Source organism: Danio aesculapii, chromosome 10 (genome assembly GCF_903798145.1).
Source record: "Danio aesculapii chromosome 10, fDanAes4.1, whole genome shotgun sequence".
NCBI lineage: Eukaryota > Metazoa > Chordata > Actinopteri > Cypriniformes > Danionidae > Danio > Danio aesculapii.
Window position 1 is genome coordinate 35,062,026 of NC_079444.1, and position 18,352 is coordinate 35,080,377.

General features: G+C 33.3%; 2 protein-coding genes across 4 annotated transcripts in view; one reads left to right on the forward strand and one right to left on the reverse strand.

Moving 5' to 3' along the window:
• Positions 1–536, reverse strand: part of gabrr3a (gamma-aminobutyric acid type A receptor subunit rho3a) — a 39,283-nt gene extending 38,747 nt beyond the window's left edge. The window contains exon 1 of one of the 2 annotated variants that reach the window (XM_056466696.1): positions 133–536. In XM_056466696.1, coding sequence (XP_056322671.1) covers positions 133–275 — 143 coding nt within the window. In that variant the 5' untranslated portion in view covers positions 276–536. The remainder of the gene's footprint in view (positions 1–132) is intronic. The other variant, XM_056466695.1, reaches the window with a different exon arrangement.
• Positions 1–18,352, forward strand: part of hhla2a.1 (HERV-H LTR-associating 2a, tandem duplicate 1) — a 49,732-nt gene that overhangs the window by 15,385 nt on the left and 15,995 nt on the right. The window contains exon 1 of one of the 2 annotated variants that reach the window (XM_056466697.1): positions 15,727–16,112. The exons of the other annotated variant lie outside the window; for it this stretch is intronic. Within the exon in view, the coding sequence (XP_056322672.1) occupies positions 16,043–16,112 (70 nt within the window). The 5' untranslated portion in view covers positions 15,727–16,042. Of the gene's footprint in view, positions 1–15,726; positions 16,113–18,352 lie in introns of those variants that run through there. 2 annotated transcript variants of the gene reach the window in all.

An 18,352-nucleotide genomic window follows, 5' to 3' on the forward strand; every position in this document is an offset into this window, starting at 1 on the left:
TATAGTGATTCTCACAATGCAACTTTAAAATATGGTAACATACCGTATAACTGGCCTAAAGTAAAATACAGTTCACATTACAGTTAAATACGGTGTCTTTTACAAAAATACTTAACAGTGCAGCTTTCTTACCCTCCAAATTTGTGTCGGGTGTTTTCGCCCAGATAGACGTCCTTGTGCCTTCGCTGGTTTTGCGTGTTGCTTCCTTTGAGCCGTGCGACGGGCCACAGCCAGGCCAGGCACATAAGCCTCAGTGCCGCAAGAGCCAAGTTCATGACCGAGGCCTGAGCGAGAAACCGAGAGACGCAGCAGGATCAGTCGAACTCTCTGGCTTTCTTTACCAAGCATTCTTTCCATCTCCAGGTGTCGCCCATTCCAACACGACCTTTAGATCCAGCAAAATTTACATGGTGCCTTTCCAAATCTGCATTGGTTCGTGTAAAGCTGTCGGTTTGTGTTTCCCTCCCTGCCTAACACTCCGGCATGGTGCTCTCCCTTCATCCCCCCTCCCTCGATTAAAGCCAAATATCAATTTATTTCTATAATGACAAAGAAATGACGTTAATTCCTCCCTAATCTTCTTACACGCAGCTGCTGAAATCTTTCAGTAACCTATAAACTCCATGGGGAAGGGGAGGTGCGTCACAAGCAGAGCCAACTCTACTATCAGGCTGGTTAAAAAAAGCAACTATAGAGAATGATAAACATACTACTGAAGAGAATAGAGACAACGCATTGCTGACTGAAGAATCTAGAAATATATTATTGATCTATTATATGCACATCAGCACAAAACATGGGTACCAGTTCATGAAAAGCATCCCAAATAAGGGTCCGGAGAGATTTTACTTGCAATATATAGTAAGTGATGACACAACAGCAATATAAGAGCCCATATGCTGTATTTTTGCTCCTTAAGACACCCACGTTGGCTTTTTCTACATTAAAATGTTGTATTTTGAAACTACATAACATCATGGCATTACAAACATTACAAACGTTACAAACATATTCAATTGTTGTATTTCAAAGCAAAACAAAATCAGTGCATTGCTCAAGTAGGTTTCTTCTACATTCAGACACATTCATATGTTTTAAGCTGCGTAACAATTAGGGATTATAGATTTTAGTTGTGCGATTATATAGTCTGAAGAATAATCATGGTTTCACTGTTATCACCATTATTTTGCATTTATTAAATTCAAAACACTACTAGTTTAGAAAATCACAAGAAAACGGCTTATATTTTAAAGTATTGTTTGCTCAGAAACCAAATACAGCACAAAATATTAATAAAAAACAAACAATAGTCCATTTCTCTCTTTGGACTTGATAATTTTACAATCAAAATAAATGACAGAACAATTAATAAATAAATAAAAATAAAAATAAATAAAAAATAGTGTTCGTCTAATGTAAATTTAAGCTTTGTATTAGCTATTTAAAAATTTAAAAAGTATTTAAATGAACTGTTGTTATTATCTGCATTCATCCATACATAAGAATTTAAATAATTTTTAATAATTTGTCTAATGAATCTTTTGTTTACATTGCACTGACATCCACGCACAACTCTCTCCACATCATTTCTACTGTGTCCGCCTGGAGGGCGCGAGTGCGTCGGTCCGCTTGCGAGCCGTAAGTGCACCGCTCCCAATATGCGCACGTCTCCATTGGAAATAATAAACTTGCGTGCGGAAAGATGCAATAAGTGAACGGCCTGCTGCTATAGTTAATACAATGTGCGTGTGTATCGGCATAATTTTGTTTAGTTGCAGCAGTTTTGTGTAACAGAAACGCGCCGTTGAGAAGTCTTTACAATTAATTAACCGTAATGAATTTAAGCACGGTTAATAGTGAAAGCGTTGCATCCCTTTTAACGATATCAGTGCAATGTACAAAAGGCCTTTTCTACAAACACATCCAAATGTTTTTGGCTGCCCGCACCACTCGCCTAATGTCAGGTGACTCCCACTCTGCTCAGCCTTCAACTGCAGCTCATGCTGTATTGAACAGACTATAGCGGCCATTTTTCAACTGAACTACATTTATTTTTGATGTCTTGGTCACACCATTTGGAGGGCCAGAACAAATTGCCGGGGGCCGGGTTCGTCCTGCGGGCCGCCAATTGAATAGCCCTGGCATATATTGTGCTTTTTTTTTACTTTTGACTTTCTTTAAAACTGCACTGTAAAATTGCTGGGTTCCACACAATTCCTTCATGTTGTCTCAACACAAACCGATTAGGTTAACATAATTGTAAGTGGATCATCCATAGCATCCGCAGCATATTTTTTGTCCTTAAAATAGCAAAAGTGGATTCGGAAACGTGCTTGATGCTTTTGCTCCATGGGCTTTAGACTTTGCACCTATATCGTTAAAATAGAGCTCTAAGTTGTCCCCAAATCTTAAGAATTATTTAGTTTCTTTTTTTTAAATTTAGTATAGCGCAATAACCAATACAATATTTCAGCTTGAAAGGGGGTACATTTTTTACTGCCATTCATTTCTCTTTTTTATAGAGTATAGATAAAGTAACAAAACATAATGTAAAAACAAAATAAACAAAGTAAATAATAATAATAATAAAATAAAGTAAATAACATGATTAACAAAATTGACACAATTCGGGGAAGGTCAAATATGCACCTAATAATCGGACTCTATACTAAATAATATTGACTCTTTGTTCTTGATCTGAAGAGGAGACTCTGAGAGAAATCTTACTGGTTAATAGGCCTGTCACAATATCTATTTTTTTGTTGTATGATATGTTGCACCCAAATATATTGCGATAATCAATATTATTGTCATTTTAAGACCATTTTATGACACCCATTATATAATGCCAGAATGACAATATAAAATAATCACAATCCAGATACACTCTTCCACAGAACACACAATAATTTATACTTAAGAATATTTAATCATAGTCATTTTAACAATTTCATAATTAGGTATTGGATTCAGAACGTGAAAATGCATATCCTAAATAAATAAATAATACATTTTAATAAAACAGTGCAAAGTAAAAAAATAACAGAGACTGCGATATCTGCTACCAGATCTATTTTCTGTTGTCAGACACCCACATGAAAATATACTAGTAATTTACAGTAAATACTACAGTGTTTTAACCATACTGACACGGACACCTTCAATATATGTTGCACAATCAGTTAAAATGTTGCTAGAATTGTTTTTTTTTTTATGAAGGGGCGATATATATTGCATCAGCAAAAATGATTGAGGTCATGTCCATGTGTTGTGCGATATATTGATTATTGTGACTGGCCTACTGGTTATTAAATAGCATTGTTTTATGCTTCTACAAAATCTGGACGAAGTGGCCTTTCATACTCAGTCCATTTGGACCGGATATTCCTGAAGAATTATGTTGTTTCAACTAATTTTAAATAAGTAGTTTGAACAAGCAGCAACATGTTTGTTTGAGTGTGCTGTTTGAGCATAAAAAAAGATCTAAAGCACAAAATCCCTCCAAAGAGAGTTATTCTCTGTGTCTGTGTGTGAACATGCATGTCACTATATTACACATGTAAATAATTCCTCTCAGGGGGTTGAGCCTGGTTTTGTTGTGTTAAGCTGTTTTTCAAATGCGCTTTTATTTTTTTTGATGGTCTGAAATTTTTTTAATAATTATTAAAAGTTTTTAATATAATCCACATGGCAAATAAGGGTCAAATGATTGCCTTCGTCTTTGGACTGTGGGGGATACCGGAGCACAAGGAAACTCACGCAAACACGGGTAGAACATGCAAACTCCACACAGAAATGCCAACTGACCCAGCCGGGGCTCGAACCAGCAACCTTCTTGCTGCTATCCACTGAGCCACCGCGCCGCCCGTAATCATAAAATGTTTATTTTTATTTGAACTATTTCTGTTAACATGTATTTACAGAGTCTTTAACATCAGTCATTCTAGTCAGTTGTATTATTAATTCCCTCTGGATGTTAATGAAGTAGACATATGGTTATATGAAGCATATGGTCCTCCTGTAATTGTGTGTGTCTCTAAATGACCGTCAAGCTGCTGTTAGACCCAACATCAGGCTAATCTGTGAGAGATCTGAGAGATCTTAACTCGCTTCACACAGGATTACAGTCATGGAGAAGCGCAAGAGATGATTGAGAGATGAAAAGGATGGGATCTATCCCGGAACAGTTAGAATGACATGTAATTACAGTAAATACTATTTAAATAATGGCAGAATTACTTTATCTTGATTGCAAATGCAAAATGAAAAGATTTTTAGGAAAATATTTGTGTAGAAGATATATGAATCATTTCACACAATAAAATATTACAAAATATAAGTTTCATATAATATGAAATGCTTGTAAATTAAATATACATTCTTATTCAAATATTTGAGGTGGTTGCTGAGGTGATTCTATATAGTTGCTAGGCTGTAAGTATAAGGGTTACTAGGGACTCACAGAATAAAATACTATTAACGAACATTCCGAAATATAAATAAAACATTGTTTTATAAAATATGTAAAATATAATTGTTTTGTAGACATTTTATTTTATTATTAGGGTGGTAATAGGTTGCTAGAGTCTTCCTGAAATTAAACATGATAAATAAGCATATTTTGTTTGTGCCAAGTATATTTATTAACATTTTGTGCAGATACAATATCATAAACATACAAAAATAAGTGATACACTGTTCTGCTTTTTCACAACTAAGAACCAGTGACCTTAACTATATAGTTATTAAATAACACAGTAAATGTAAAAAAATATCTAAAATAAATAAATGAATAAAAAAAACTAAGCAAGCGTAATAAATAATATAAATATTTGATATATATTTATGTATACTATGGTGTTTTGAGATGACAGGATTATTGATGACACAAATATCATACAAATATATTATAATAGAGATAAATATATGCCATAGAAATATAGTATGTGTAATAAAATTATTTCATTATAATAATACAATAAATATACACTGTAATAAACAACCAAAAAAATATATATATAAAAAAACAGAAAATAGCTTATTTGTGTAGAAATATATTAATAATTTTCACTCTAAATATAATTTTAGTAAATATGCAATTATTTATTTATACTGTATGAAATACTTATATATAGAAAAGTATTATTAAAATGTTTTGGGTGGTTGCTTATGTGTTTTTTTATTACTACTTATTTTTTATCATTACAGACATGGTTAAATGGTTAATATAATATAATATAATATAATATAATATAATATAATATAATATAATATAATATAATATAATATAATATAATATAATATAAATATAATATAAATACAATATAAATATAATATAATATAATATAATATAATATAATATAATATAATATAATATAATAATATAATATAATAATATATAATATAATATAATATAATATAATATAATATAATATAATATAATATAATATAATATAATATAATATATCCAGCATATAATTTATCTAGCAAACGTTTTACACAATGGATGCCCTTCCACCTGCAACCCAGTACTGGGAAATACCCATGCACTCTCACATTCACACTCATACACTACGGCCAATTTAGCCAATTCAATTCACCTATAGCGCATGTCTAGGAATGTTTAGAAAACCCACGCCAACATGGGGAGAACATGCAAACTTCACACAGAAATGCCAACTGACCCAGTTGGGACTCGAACCATTAACCTTCTTGCTATGAGGTGGCAGTGCTAACCACTGAGCCACTGTGTCGCCCATATATATATAAATACAGTTCTGATTACTTTTATACTGAAAGTGCAAAACAAAATAAATGCATGATACAGAAGTATTTCAAATTTGTTTCTGACTGTCAGAAATCTAAAAAAAGAGATTCAGCTTACCTATCAGCTAGTAATAAAAAAATAATAATTCTCTGTGAGTTCAGGACGTAAAAGTATGCTAGCAGAATGAAGGAACGACAGTCGGAAGTCTGTTCGTAAAAGAAAAAATAAACAGTAGTCAAACTGAATATCAGATGAAACACGGAGGCGCACAATCAATAATAAAATTGCAGCCAGCCGAAGAGTAATCCCACACTGTTCCTCTAATCCAGTTCCCTGCTCCTCTAATCCAGGATTAGAGTGTGATTGAGGGCACAGAGGAGGGATGGCATCTGAGGGAGACGTGCACGTGCTGCAGCCAGTCTGGAGAAAGCTGCTCTTTTACACTCAAGCGGGATCATCCTGCCCTATTCAGATCATTCATCATTATAAGAAGGATATAAAAAGCTGCTCCACAATCACAGCGAAAGGGTAATTTCACAATCACTGTCCCTCGTCTCAAATCGAGCAACAAATGTCCAGTAAACATCCTCTTGTGGCCAGATACTGTATGGCAGAAGAGCTGATATTGTTTTGATTCTAATATATAGTTTATCATATAGCCATAAGTGTATTCTGATTAAAATCTTAATATGTTGAGCTGCAATCAAAGTGTACACATCCCTGTTAAAATGGCAGGTTTTTGTGATGTAAAAACATGAGACCAAGATGAATAATATGAAACATTTTAGCCTGAAGGAATTAAAACTTAAAATCTAAAATAATGTGTTTGCACAAGTGTGTACACTCTAGTCTAGTCTATTATAATGGGCGATGTGCTTTAAGAATTAAGCAATACCATCCAAACCCATACAAAATAGGTGCCAATGCATATTTTTGGTTAACCCCAAATGAAGTTCAGCTGTTCTAGTAGACATATCCACTCCTATGCCCTCATTCACTATTCCGTACATTAGTTCACTAATATAGCAAGGAGTGAAGTGCGCCACTAGTTCACTAATATAGTAAGGAGTGAGCGCGCCAGAGGGCTGCCATTTGTGTATTTGTTATTTTGTTTTAGATGGATTCCTTTTTGTTTGTGCTCAGTACGGTCAGTCAGTACGTATGGTCTTGGTTAGACTATTTGATAGTTTTTTACGCTTAGCGGGCTGTCTACTAGCTATAAAGCAAAGTATTTTGACTTCTGTCAAGTATACAATTGTTTAATTGAACAGTTACATTATAATTTATGAATAGATAGATGGATAGATGGATGGATGGATGGATAGACAGACAGACAGACAGACAGACAGACAGACAGACAGACAGACGCATAGATAGATGGATGGACGGTCGGACGGACAGACAGACAGATAGACAGATATAGATAGACAGGCATATAGATGGATGGATGGATAGATAGATACATGGATGGACAGATGGAAGGACAGATAGATCGACAGACAAACAGACATATATAGATATATAAAAAAAATATATATATAAAATATATATATATATATATATATATATATATATATATATATATATATATATATATATATAAATATATATATATATATATATAGTAGTAGTAGTGCTGTCAAAATTAGCGCGTTAACGCATGAGATTAATTTGAAATATTTACTGTGTTAAAAAAATGCAATTAAAGCAGTTGCAGTTTTTTTTTTATTTCCTGTTGTGGCCGACGTGTGTTTAACGTGCAAAGAAATATAGATAAGACCAAGGAAGTGCTTTTAGAAGGAATGTTTCAGTATAAAACAATAAATGTCGCATCACCAGGCTATGAAGTGTTTCCTCCAGAGTTTCATGTATTTTCGGGTGTTTCATTTTTTATTTTTTGACTTTAACTGCAGTTCGGCAGTTCACTTTCATTCAGCAACATATTGATCATGCCCTTCGTGACATTTATTGGATGAGAACATGAAGTAAAGACTAGTGGAAGAGTGTTGTTTTATTGGAATTTGATACCGCATGCCGAATGGAAAGAAAATAACCTCTGCATTTTCATGACACGGGTGGTCCTTTAAGGTAATCAAAATTCGCTGTTTACATGGTAGACTCTTAATGAGAGTGTTGTCTTAATCATATTAAAATTGGATGATGAATCTGAAGTTGCTCACCGTGTGCGCCGTGCTGCACGCGTATGTGTGAGTGTGTGCGTTTCCTAGAAACACGAACAAACGCCTAAACATCGCCCACAGTGTCCGTATCCCTCGAAGATCTTTAGAATTAAATGTTTAGAGATGTTGTTACCAAAGTCCTTCTAAGAAGCCCAAAGTCTTTGGTGTGACGCATACCTGTGCATGCCTTTGATGTAAGCCTACCCCTTGATGCTTCTTACGTTCTTGTCACAACACCAGTGGCACCAAAATTAGGCACAGAAATTCATATGCTGATTCTGTGATTCTGCTTGTGAGAGACTGTTCTCACTCTCAGGTCACATCATTCAAAAGAAAAGGGCCACATTGTCCCCCGGTAATGTCAATAGACTGGACTGTTTTAGCAACTGGCTGAATGTAAAGAAGGGCTAAACAAAATTGTTTCTACTTTATAATTAATGTTCTCAACTATCAGCAATACAACTTTTCAATTGTTTGTATTCAATACTTAATTATTATATTTTTCCAATTTCCATATTTACAATGTCTGTATTTTTTTTTTTTTTTTTTTTTTGCAGTCCACTTAGAATCCAACATGGAAATCATTTTAGTTTGTTATTGGCATTGATTGTTTTGAAATTCAAATGGCACTAGCATGCCTGTGTTTTTATTTCTGTAATAAATATGGCTTTCAAGCCAACAGTTTGAGGATCTTGATGGCTTATTGCGGGTAAATTGTTTACATGAAGAAATCTGTGCTACAAGTTGAACAAAAATTCTTATAAACAATCATATTTTGAATTTAAATAGTTTCTTTGTCTTGCGTTTACATTAATTTTACATTTGAATAGCCAAAATTACAAGTTTCAGTCTTTTAATTGCAATTAATTGTGATTTAATCGCAAAAAAGTGTGATTAATTAGTAAATTTTTTGTATCGATTGACCAATATGTAGACATATAGATGTACAGACATATAGTTGGATGATAGATAGATAGTTAATTAGTTAGTTAGACAGAGATAGATAGTTAGACAGAAATAGATAGATAGTTCTATCTACAGAAACAGAGAGACAGATCAATAAATAGACAGTAGGAAGGAAAGTTAACAGCTGAAACCAAAAGGACCAGTGTGTCAGATCAAGAGAAAACTCTGAGTCGGAGATTCAATAAAAATGAAGAGAATTTACTGAAGCTAGTTTGCAGTTCTATGGCATGAAAGCTTCACACTTCCATAGAGTTAGCCGGCTGCTCTCGCTGCCTTACAATAACAAAAACACAGCAATTATACTCTTACAGAAGGCCAAAAATGGCGTCAACTAAAGTAGAAAGATCCTGATTGGTTAAAGCAAAGATAGACAATTCCAAATACTGTAGGTATGCAGATGCGGAGTCATATCTGAGTCCTGATAGGGATGCAGGCCAGAGAGTCTACAGGCTATTCAGAGCTGATCTCAGATCTGTATAGCTGACCCACAGAAGCATGTAATGCATACACAGAGTACAATCTGTTTCATACTCAAGGCTGTTTCTTGTATTCTCAGCCATCTCTTTAAAACTGCTTCAAAACTGGTGCAATCAACATGCAGACTATTAGCTTGCTACTACATAAAGTGTATCTTGTATACAAAGGAAATTATTTTAAACAGAATTAACACATAAAAATAGCAAATAACTCTGGAAACAGTTGTTGCCAATCAATCAAGAATCCAGTTCCACTCAAGAGCTCTCCATGACCTCTGACCTGGCTTGGTAGATCCTGAAAATGGAGATTTGACAGACAGAGACAGAGACACTTCAACTGATCACGTTTCTAAATTAGGTCATGTTTTACTTTATTCGTTAATCAAAATCATGGCAAAGATTAAATACTGATTCAAGTAATCATAACAAAGTCATAATAAATAATACATTTTGATCATTCCTGGTCTGGACGTGAAGACAGAAATCCACTCCAACAACAGACAGACAGACAAACACAGACAAAGAGCTAGACAGATCAAAATGATGGTATGTCGGCAGTCATTGGTGAAGCCTGAATTTGCAAACCAAACCTCATTAGTGTGCAGTGGTTGTAGCGGCAGGAATGTATTTACTGGTTTGCTCCTGCTGGCAGTCTGAGCTTCACTGCTGTGTGAAACACTGACCGCACTCCTGCTGGAGCCTGAGGACAACACATCAGCTCAGAATCAGTTCAACACACTCTCTCACGCCGGTGCCTTTTGGCAACCTGTACAGCTGCCGTGACATGCTCTTGTCAAAGTCTGTAAGTACTCTGAACTCTCACCATCACTCATCTGTAAAATAGGGCTTAGTGTGGAATGTAAAAAACGAAACACAACCATTAGGCCAAATACTGAGCGTGTTAGTGTCCACCCACTTTTTCAGCAGCACTGGATGTGTTTTTACCACTCATGTTTCATTTAATTTAGGGTGAGGTGTTGGGATGTTGGGGGGGTGGGTGGATGTACATACATTGCAAGGTGACCATCAACCATTTTCTCAGATGTGAATATTCCATACAAAATATGAAGCTGATCGGTCAGTTCTTGTCAGTGCTCTTGCGGCATTATGAAGATGTTTTCAACTGGGCTCACCTAGAAGGTGCATGTGTGGCGCATCACTCCCAAAATGTGCACACAAGCCGCATGCCTCCATTGGAAATAGCAAACTTGTGCATAAAAAAGACTCCATATGTGAACGGCTGATGCCATTTGCGATCTCCAGCAGTTGATCTTGCACAGACATGCTGGATTCACCTAATTTGTTGAAAAAATGGGTTGCAGATGCAATTTTTGGTGAATTCATGGGTCCAAAGACGTTTGTTTCTTACTCATTTTGCTGCTTGTTGGTTAAATTTTGGTGCTCAAGTGATCGAGATGTAACCAAGAGAATAGTCATTTTTCAAAATAAAAAAATCGTTCAAACTCAGATAATAAATAAAACGGAAACAAATGATTTCTTGTGCGCACCAGTACTAATTGATCCAAACGAACGAACCAAATCCACTACCAGCCACAAGAAATATCACAACATTACAGACCACATGAAACAAATACTGTGATGATTTAAATGCTAAAGTGTTGTATTATTTAATATTATTATTATTATTATTATTATTATTATTATTATTATTATTATTATTATTATTATTATTATTATTATTGTGTTTTTCTTTCAAAGTGTATTAAGCTATTTTGTTTATATAATATTCTTTGTTGTATTTTTTGCTGAACTGAAAATGTAAACCTTTGTCAATTTGTATGACATTGTTTGAAATATAAAAATTGTTGTTTAAAAAAATAAACCTAGTGTTTTAAAATAATACTTTAGTTATGTGTATTATGCTGTGTATATATAATAGCATTGGGGCGGCACAGTGGCTCAGTGGTTAGCACTGTTCCCTCACAGCAAGAAGGTACACACAATTCCTTCATGTTGTCTCAGCACAAACCGATTTAGTTAGTTTAATTGTTTCTAAGTGGATTGAAACATTAAAAATGTAGTTGTTCCTAAACTTAAGAATTGTGTTTTTATTATTTAGTACACTGTCAAAAATGCAGGGTTCCACACAATTCATTCATGTTGTCCCAATTCAAATTGATTAAGTTAACACTTTTAACAAATTTATGTGGATTGAACTTAAAAAAATTAAGTTGCCCCAATGAAATCTCAAAACGTGTGTTGTTTCAGCTCCTTTTAAATAAGTAATTTGAACGAGCAAAAAAAAACAAAAACATTTGGAGCCTATAGCAGCATAACCAATACAGTATTTCTGCTTAAAAAGAGGTACATTTTTACCTTTATCATTTCACTTTTTGTACAATATAAAGTAACAAAGGACAATGTAAAAATTAAATTAAATAAATAATAACAATAATAAAATAAGAATAAATTTAATAAAGCAGAAGGAAAATGAATTAATGAATATTAATAACAAAATTTACATAATAAGGGCTTCATGGTGGCTCAGTGGTTAGCAAGAAGGTCGCTGGTACAAGTCCCAGCTGGGTCAGTTGACATGTTTTCTCCATGTTGGCATGGGTTTCTGCTCCGGTTTCTCCCACAGTCCAAAGACATGTGGTATAGGTGAATTGAATAACCTAAATTGTCAGAGTGTGTGTGGGAATGAGTGTATATGGGTGTTTCCCAGTACTGAGTTGCAGCTGGAAGGGCACCAGCTGCGTAAAACTTATGCTGGAATATTTGGCGGTGCATTCCGCTGTGGCAAGAATCGAGACTAAGCCTAGGGAAAATGAATGAATGAATATAATAGTAATTGCAACTCTTTGGTAATGAAAGCTGCAGCAGACTATAGTATTAACCATAGTGAATTGATTAACTTTAATAGATACTGTAGTATATTTCAGTATTTACTACAGTAAATTGGTGTATTGTAGTATAATATACAGTACCAAATAAACAACGTAGTACAGTATTGGGTGCTGTATTACCATAGCAATTATAAATCACCACAATTAATTCAAGTTTTTTTTACTTTACCATGGCTCAAAAACACTATAGTATTTACTATACACTGTAAAACCCAACTGTCAACTTTATCAAATGAAGTAAGTGAAAGTCATTTTGAATTCTACTCATTTGAAAAGAGTATTGAACTCAGTGTTGAAGGAAATGAGTTAATTAAATACCTCATTACTTCAACTTAAATGCAGTAAGTTCACAGTACTCATATAGATTAGTTTTTTCAAACGGTTTGAGTTGCCTTAACTTATTGGGTTTTACAGTACTCAGTTGGTTTTAGTTCTCTTCATTTATTGGGTTTTACTGTGCTCAAATTGCTTCATTTACTCAAATGGATTAAGTTCACAGCACTCATTAAGGTTAGTTTTTGAACTTAAATGGTTTGTTGCAATCGGTTTCCTCAAATGGTTTGAGTTACCTTAACTTTTTGGGTTTTACAGTGTAGTAATTTTTTGTGTCTTATCATGTGGGAAACTTTGATTTGAAGCAAAGAATGTATTTATGAAATCAATCATTAAAGGCTTTGAGGAAGAGAAAAATCAAATACTATTCATATGAGAAATGGTTAATGTTATGTATGTTCATAAATGTCCTAAAGGGCTTATGCTTATGCTAACAGTGGGATTTTGTACTAGCGACAATGAGCAGTCAGTATGCATCAGAATGTTTGCATGCAATAAATGAACTGTTCACGTGTAATCAAGTAAACATAACACAAATAAGGTGTAATACAAGGTATAAGGTGTGTATTGTTGTACAAAATATCACTAAAATGATGCTGGGAGGCTGCAGAAGTAAAGGTATTAATGTTGTTATTATTATTAAGTCTATTCAAGTAAATTCAAGTGTACTTTTCATAATAATTATTGTTCCAAAGTAGCTTCACATCATTACAATCCAGTCATCAGACTATCACTACATTACAAAGTTGAGGATTTGTAGGAGTTAAGGAGTATGTAAATGTTTTTAACCTGCATTTATACAGTTTATAGTGTCTTTCCAAAAGAAATAATATTTACATGTAAATAGGGTGGCACGGTGGCTCAGTGGTTAGCACTGTCACACTTCTAACAGCAAGAAGGTTCGCGTCCCGACTGTTGGTATTTCTGTGCGGGAGTATGCGTGGGTTTTCTCCCGGTGCTCCAGTTTCCCCCACAGTCCAAAGACATGATCTATAGTAGGTGAGTTGAATAAACTAAATTGCCCGTAGTGTATGAGTGTGTGTGAATGCGAGTGTTTCCTAGTACTGGGTTGTGGCTGAAGGGCCATCCGCTGTGTAAAATATATGCTGGAATAGTTGGTGGTTCATTCTGCTTTGGCGACCTCTGATAAATCAGAGACTAAAGGGAAATGAATGAATAACTAGACTCTTGTGTATTATAGGGCTCCTTTCAGGAACAAAACAATGTCATAAAAAAACTCTGCTGAATATTAGGCTACTGCAATCCACTTTTAAGTAAGTACACAAGGTTTCCACACAGTTTAAGAGTTTGCCATATTGTGCAAGAGTGTTTCAGGACATTTCTGACATTTCTATATTTAGGAAACACTCAACAAAGAGCAAGGTGATGGTGATAATAGGGGAGCTTCACAAAGGCTGTCCTGAAGCAGTTTTTAAAAGTTTTTTTGTTTGGTGTTTATATACATTTGTTGAATTTATTTGAAATGCCAAGACTGATTTAATAGCTATATTATTTAGATAGCTATAAATACTGGTATGAGAAATAACCATAGACGTACTATTTGTTTTTCCTACTATGGATGTCAATGGTTAAAGGTTTCTAACATTCTACAAAATACCACATCTTTTGTGTTCAACATATGAAAGACACTCATAAAGCTTTGGATGTTGAATCTCTTGAGGAAGCATTTGAGTAAATAATGAGTAGATTTTCATTCATGGGTGAACTATCTCTTTAATAGTTATATTAATTAGATAACAATAAATAGGCCTACTGATATAATTTACATTCTGTCGTTTTTAATTAACATTTCGAAATTTGATGCTTTTATATTCACTTTAATTTTAATATATAAACATGAATGCTTAACACTTTCTAGGAATTTATTTCAGGACATTTCTAACTTGTCTAAACTTAGCAAACACTCAATAAAGAGCAAGGTGGTTATATAAGAGGAACTTCTAAACAGGCTGACCTTTTATTTTTAAAAAGGTTTAGAGTTTAGATATTTCTGGCTTTATTTGAATTATGAATATTAATAAATAGTGATACAAGGTGCAGTTGAGGACAAAATTAGACATCCTGTGAAGTTTGTGTTCCCTTTCAAATATTTATTAAAGGTGCAGTAGGTGATCTGCCAAAATGTTAACCGGTTAGCATAATATATTAGAAACACATTTCCTTCTCTGCCATCCAAAGCCACACCTCCTGAAATCACCAACGCGGATGTTAAAGATGACAGAGACCCACTAGATCATGTCATTCGCCAGTTAGAAAACTTTATAGTACTTTATTATACTACAACTCCAAATAAAAAACTGTATTATAGCTAGCACATTTACAGTTGAGTAGCAAGCAAAACTTGTCACAATGTGCAATATTTCATGCATGCAAGGATCACTGGTCTCACTCTCTCACGTGCTTTGTCCTAAAGCGACTTCTGTATGCTTAATGGTTGGCCAGCGGCGTGCAGGAATTATACTTATTACTAAGTCATACTTACATGCCATTTCAGACCGAATATTCAGAGTAGCACGGTAAACAATATAGGGAGCGCGTCACAGGTTGTTAGGCGAATAATTCTGACTTCAACTGTATGAAATAATATACACTACCGGACAAAAAAAAAAAAAAATGTAAAAAACGACCCCAAACTTTTGACCAGTAGTGTAAATATAATAGGAAAAATTGTGAAAATGTCCTCGCTTCAGTAAACATCACTTGGGAATTTTATTATTTTTTTTGAAGAAATCAAATTTCACAGTATGTCTAATAATTTTGCCATTAAGTTTTTTTATACACTATTCATTATCATTCTGACAATGTGTGCTTTTAGATTAGCTGCTTACGTTTTAATTTTAATTCTCTTATGGTTAACACACTGTTGGAGTTCCTCAAATTGGGCAAGAAGTGTTAGGACATTTCTAACATGTCTAAACTTAGCAAACACTCAACAAAGAGCAAGGTGGTGATAAAAGAGGAACTTTAAAGAGGCTGACCTGAAGATGTGGGAAGGGAAAAGCCAGTTGCAGGAGTTCGCAGAAAGCGGTAAAGGGTTTCAGATGCCATTTAATGACTCATGATGTATGAAAGAGGCGTGGAAACCTGTCTACCAACTCTTGCTCTCTCTCTCTCTCTCTCTCTCCTTCTGTGTCATTCATACCCACAGACCAGCTTACACAACACAGCCAATATCTAGAAGAACTTTCTCTCTTTGCTTATTCATGTTAAGATATTAAGCCATTCATTTCATTCAAAAGTCTTTCATGGACCCGAGGGCTTCTTCTTCTCTTTGGATTTTTTTGTCTTTCTGAAGCACTCAAGAGCAACAGGGTCTGATTACGTTCCTGAGAGAGACTCTTTGAAGAATCTCATCTTCTCAGCAGGTTTATTTTTTCTCTTTTGACCCCACTCCTCTGTTTTTACTTCACCACATTGTTGTGAGGGAGAATGTTAAGGATCTACTGTGGCGCTTATATTGTTTTATGGATTTTTGTAGTAGCGGAGTGTAAAATTCCAGGTAAGAGTGAATTTATTTTATCTTTTTATTTCTGGTCTGAATTTGTTTGTAGAGAAACATACTCCTTCGCGTTGTTAAATCAGCATGATTTGCTCATGATTTTTTTTTTGCAATCATGAAAAAGCAAAAAACAGACAGACAAACCCTTCAAATAACAATAATTGGTGCAAAATAAAAAATAAAGCATGAAAACAAGACTAAAAGTTAGGAAAATGGCAACGTACAAGACTATTATGACCAACAAAAACACTCTGCAGTAAATGTAAAGAAAAAAAAAAATAGTTATTACAAGTCTTCAGAAATGAAACTGCATTATTAGTTCTTTTTTTAATTTATTTTTTTGTAAGCTGGCTTTGATTTCAGTCTCTGACGTTTTCAGTTTGGTCACTTATGATAAGTTTATGCTTGTGCGTCACAGCAGCCTGAAAAGTCAGCAGGAAAGACTTGCGTTACAAATATACCTAATTACGTAACTCAAGAATAGGAGAAAGCTGTGCATCTGGTTGGCAAGATCAGTGAGACACACATCTGTTTTCAGGTTACTGGATTTCCTCATCAGGAATTCTTGCCCGTTATAGCTAGTTTCCTCCATTTCAGTCATATTTTTGTATATTAATATATTCATTTTTATTTAAGGCAGGATTAAATAGTTAACAAAAACAACACTAGTTTAAGGCATGTGTATTGGTGTTTGTTTCATTTTACTATGGTTTTAGTTTGAGTACTTTCTAGCGCTGGGCAAAAATTAATCGTGATTAATCGCATCTAAAATAAAAGTTTGTTTTGACTTAAAATATGTAAATATACAAATACACACATGCATGCATATATTTGAGAAATTGTTCATTTATATATATATATATATATATATATATATATATATATATATATATATATATATATATATATATATATATATATATATATATATATATATATATATGTATGTATGTGACAGATTATATATAAATTTAAATTTATAAATGTATAAATAAATCAACATTATCTATACATAATTTTTCTTTTTATTTATTTTTGTTTCATTTTAGGTTGAATTCTTTCTCATATATATATTTTAGTTGATTCCCCAAAGCAAGTTTTTCATTGCATGACTCCAAGAAAATGCAGAAGTGCAACCGGAGCCAGATTATTGCATATGAGATTTACTCACCATTGTGGCGATCAGCGTTGGTTAAACTGTAGATAGAGAGTAATTTGAGTGTATTACTAGAGTATTTTTAATTTAATCTATTTATTGATAGCTTTAACTGTGTTATTAGTTAAAATTATTACGTTTGAATATTTATTTTAGTTAATTCATGAGGCAGGATTTAAATAGTTATCAAAAAACAACACTAAGGCATGTGTGTATGTGTTTGTTTCATTTTACTATGGTTTTAATTTGAGTAATTTTTTGTGTTGGGCAAAAAATAATCGTGATTAATCGCTTCTAAAATAAAAGTTTGTTTTGATTTAAAATATATGTATATACAAATACACACATGCATGCATATATTTGAGAAATTTATATTTAGATATAAACTATATATGTATGTGACAGATTATATATAAATTTAAATATATAAATGTATAAATAAATCAACATTATCAATACATTATTGTTCGTTTTATTTTTGTTTCATTTTAGGTTGAATTCTTTCTCTTATATGTATTTTAGTTGATTCCCCAAAGCAAGTTTTTCATTGCATGACGTCAAGAAAATGCAGAAGTGCAACCGGAGCCAGATTATTACATATGAGATTTACTAACCCATTGTGGCGATCAGCGTTGGTTAAACTGTAGATAGAAAGAGAGTGATTTGAGTGTATTACTAGAGTATTTTTAATTTAATCTATTTATTGATAGCTTTAATTGTGTTATTGGTTTTATTTTAGTTCAAATTATTATATTGGAATATTTATTTTAGTCAAGATTTAAATAGTTAACAAAAACAACACTAATTTAAGCAATGTGTATTGATGTTTGTTTATTTTTTTATTTTAAATTTTTAGTAATTTTTAGTGCTGGTCAGTAATTAATCATGATTAATGGCATCCAAAATAAAAGTCTGGTTTGACTTAAAATATGTGTGTGTACTGTGTATATTTATTATGTATATATAAATACACAGATGCATGCATATATTTGAGAAAATGTTCATTTATATTTAGATATAAAATATATGTGTATGTGACAGATTATATGTAAATTTAAATATATAAATGTATAAATAAATCAAT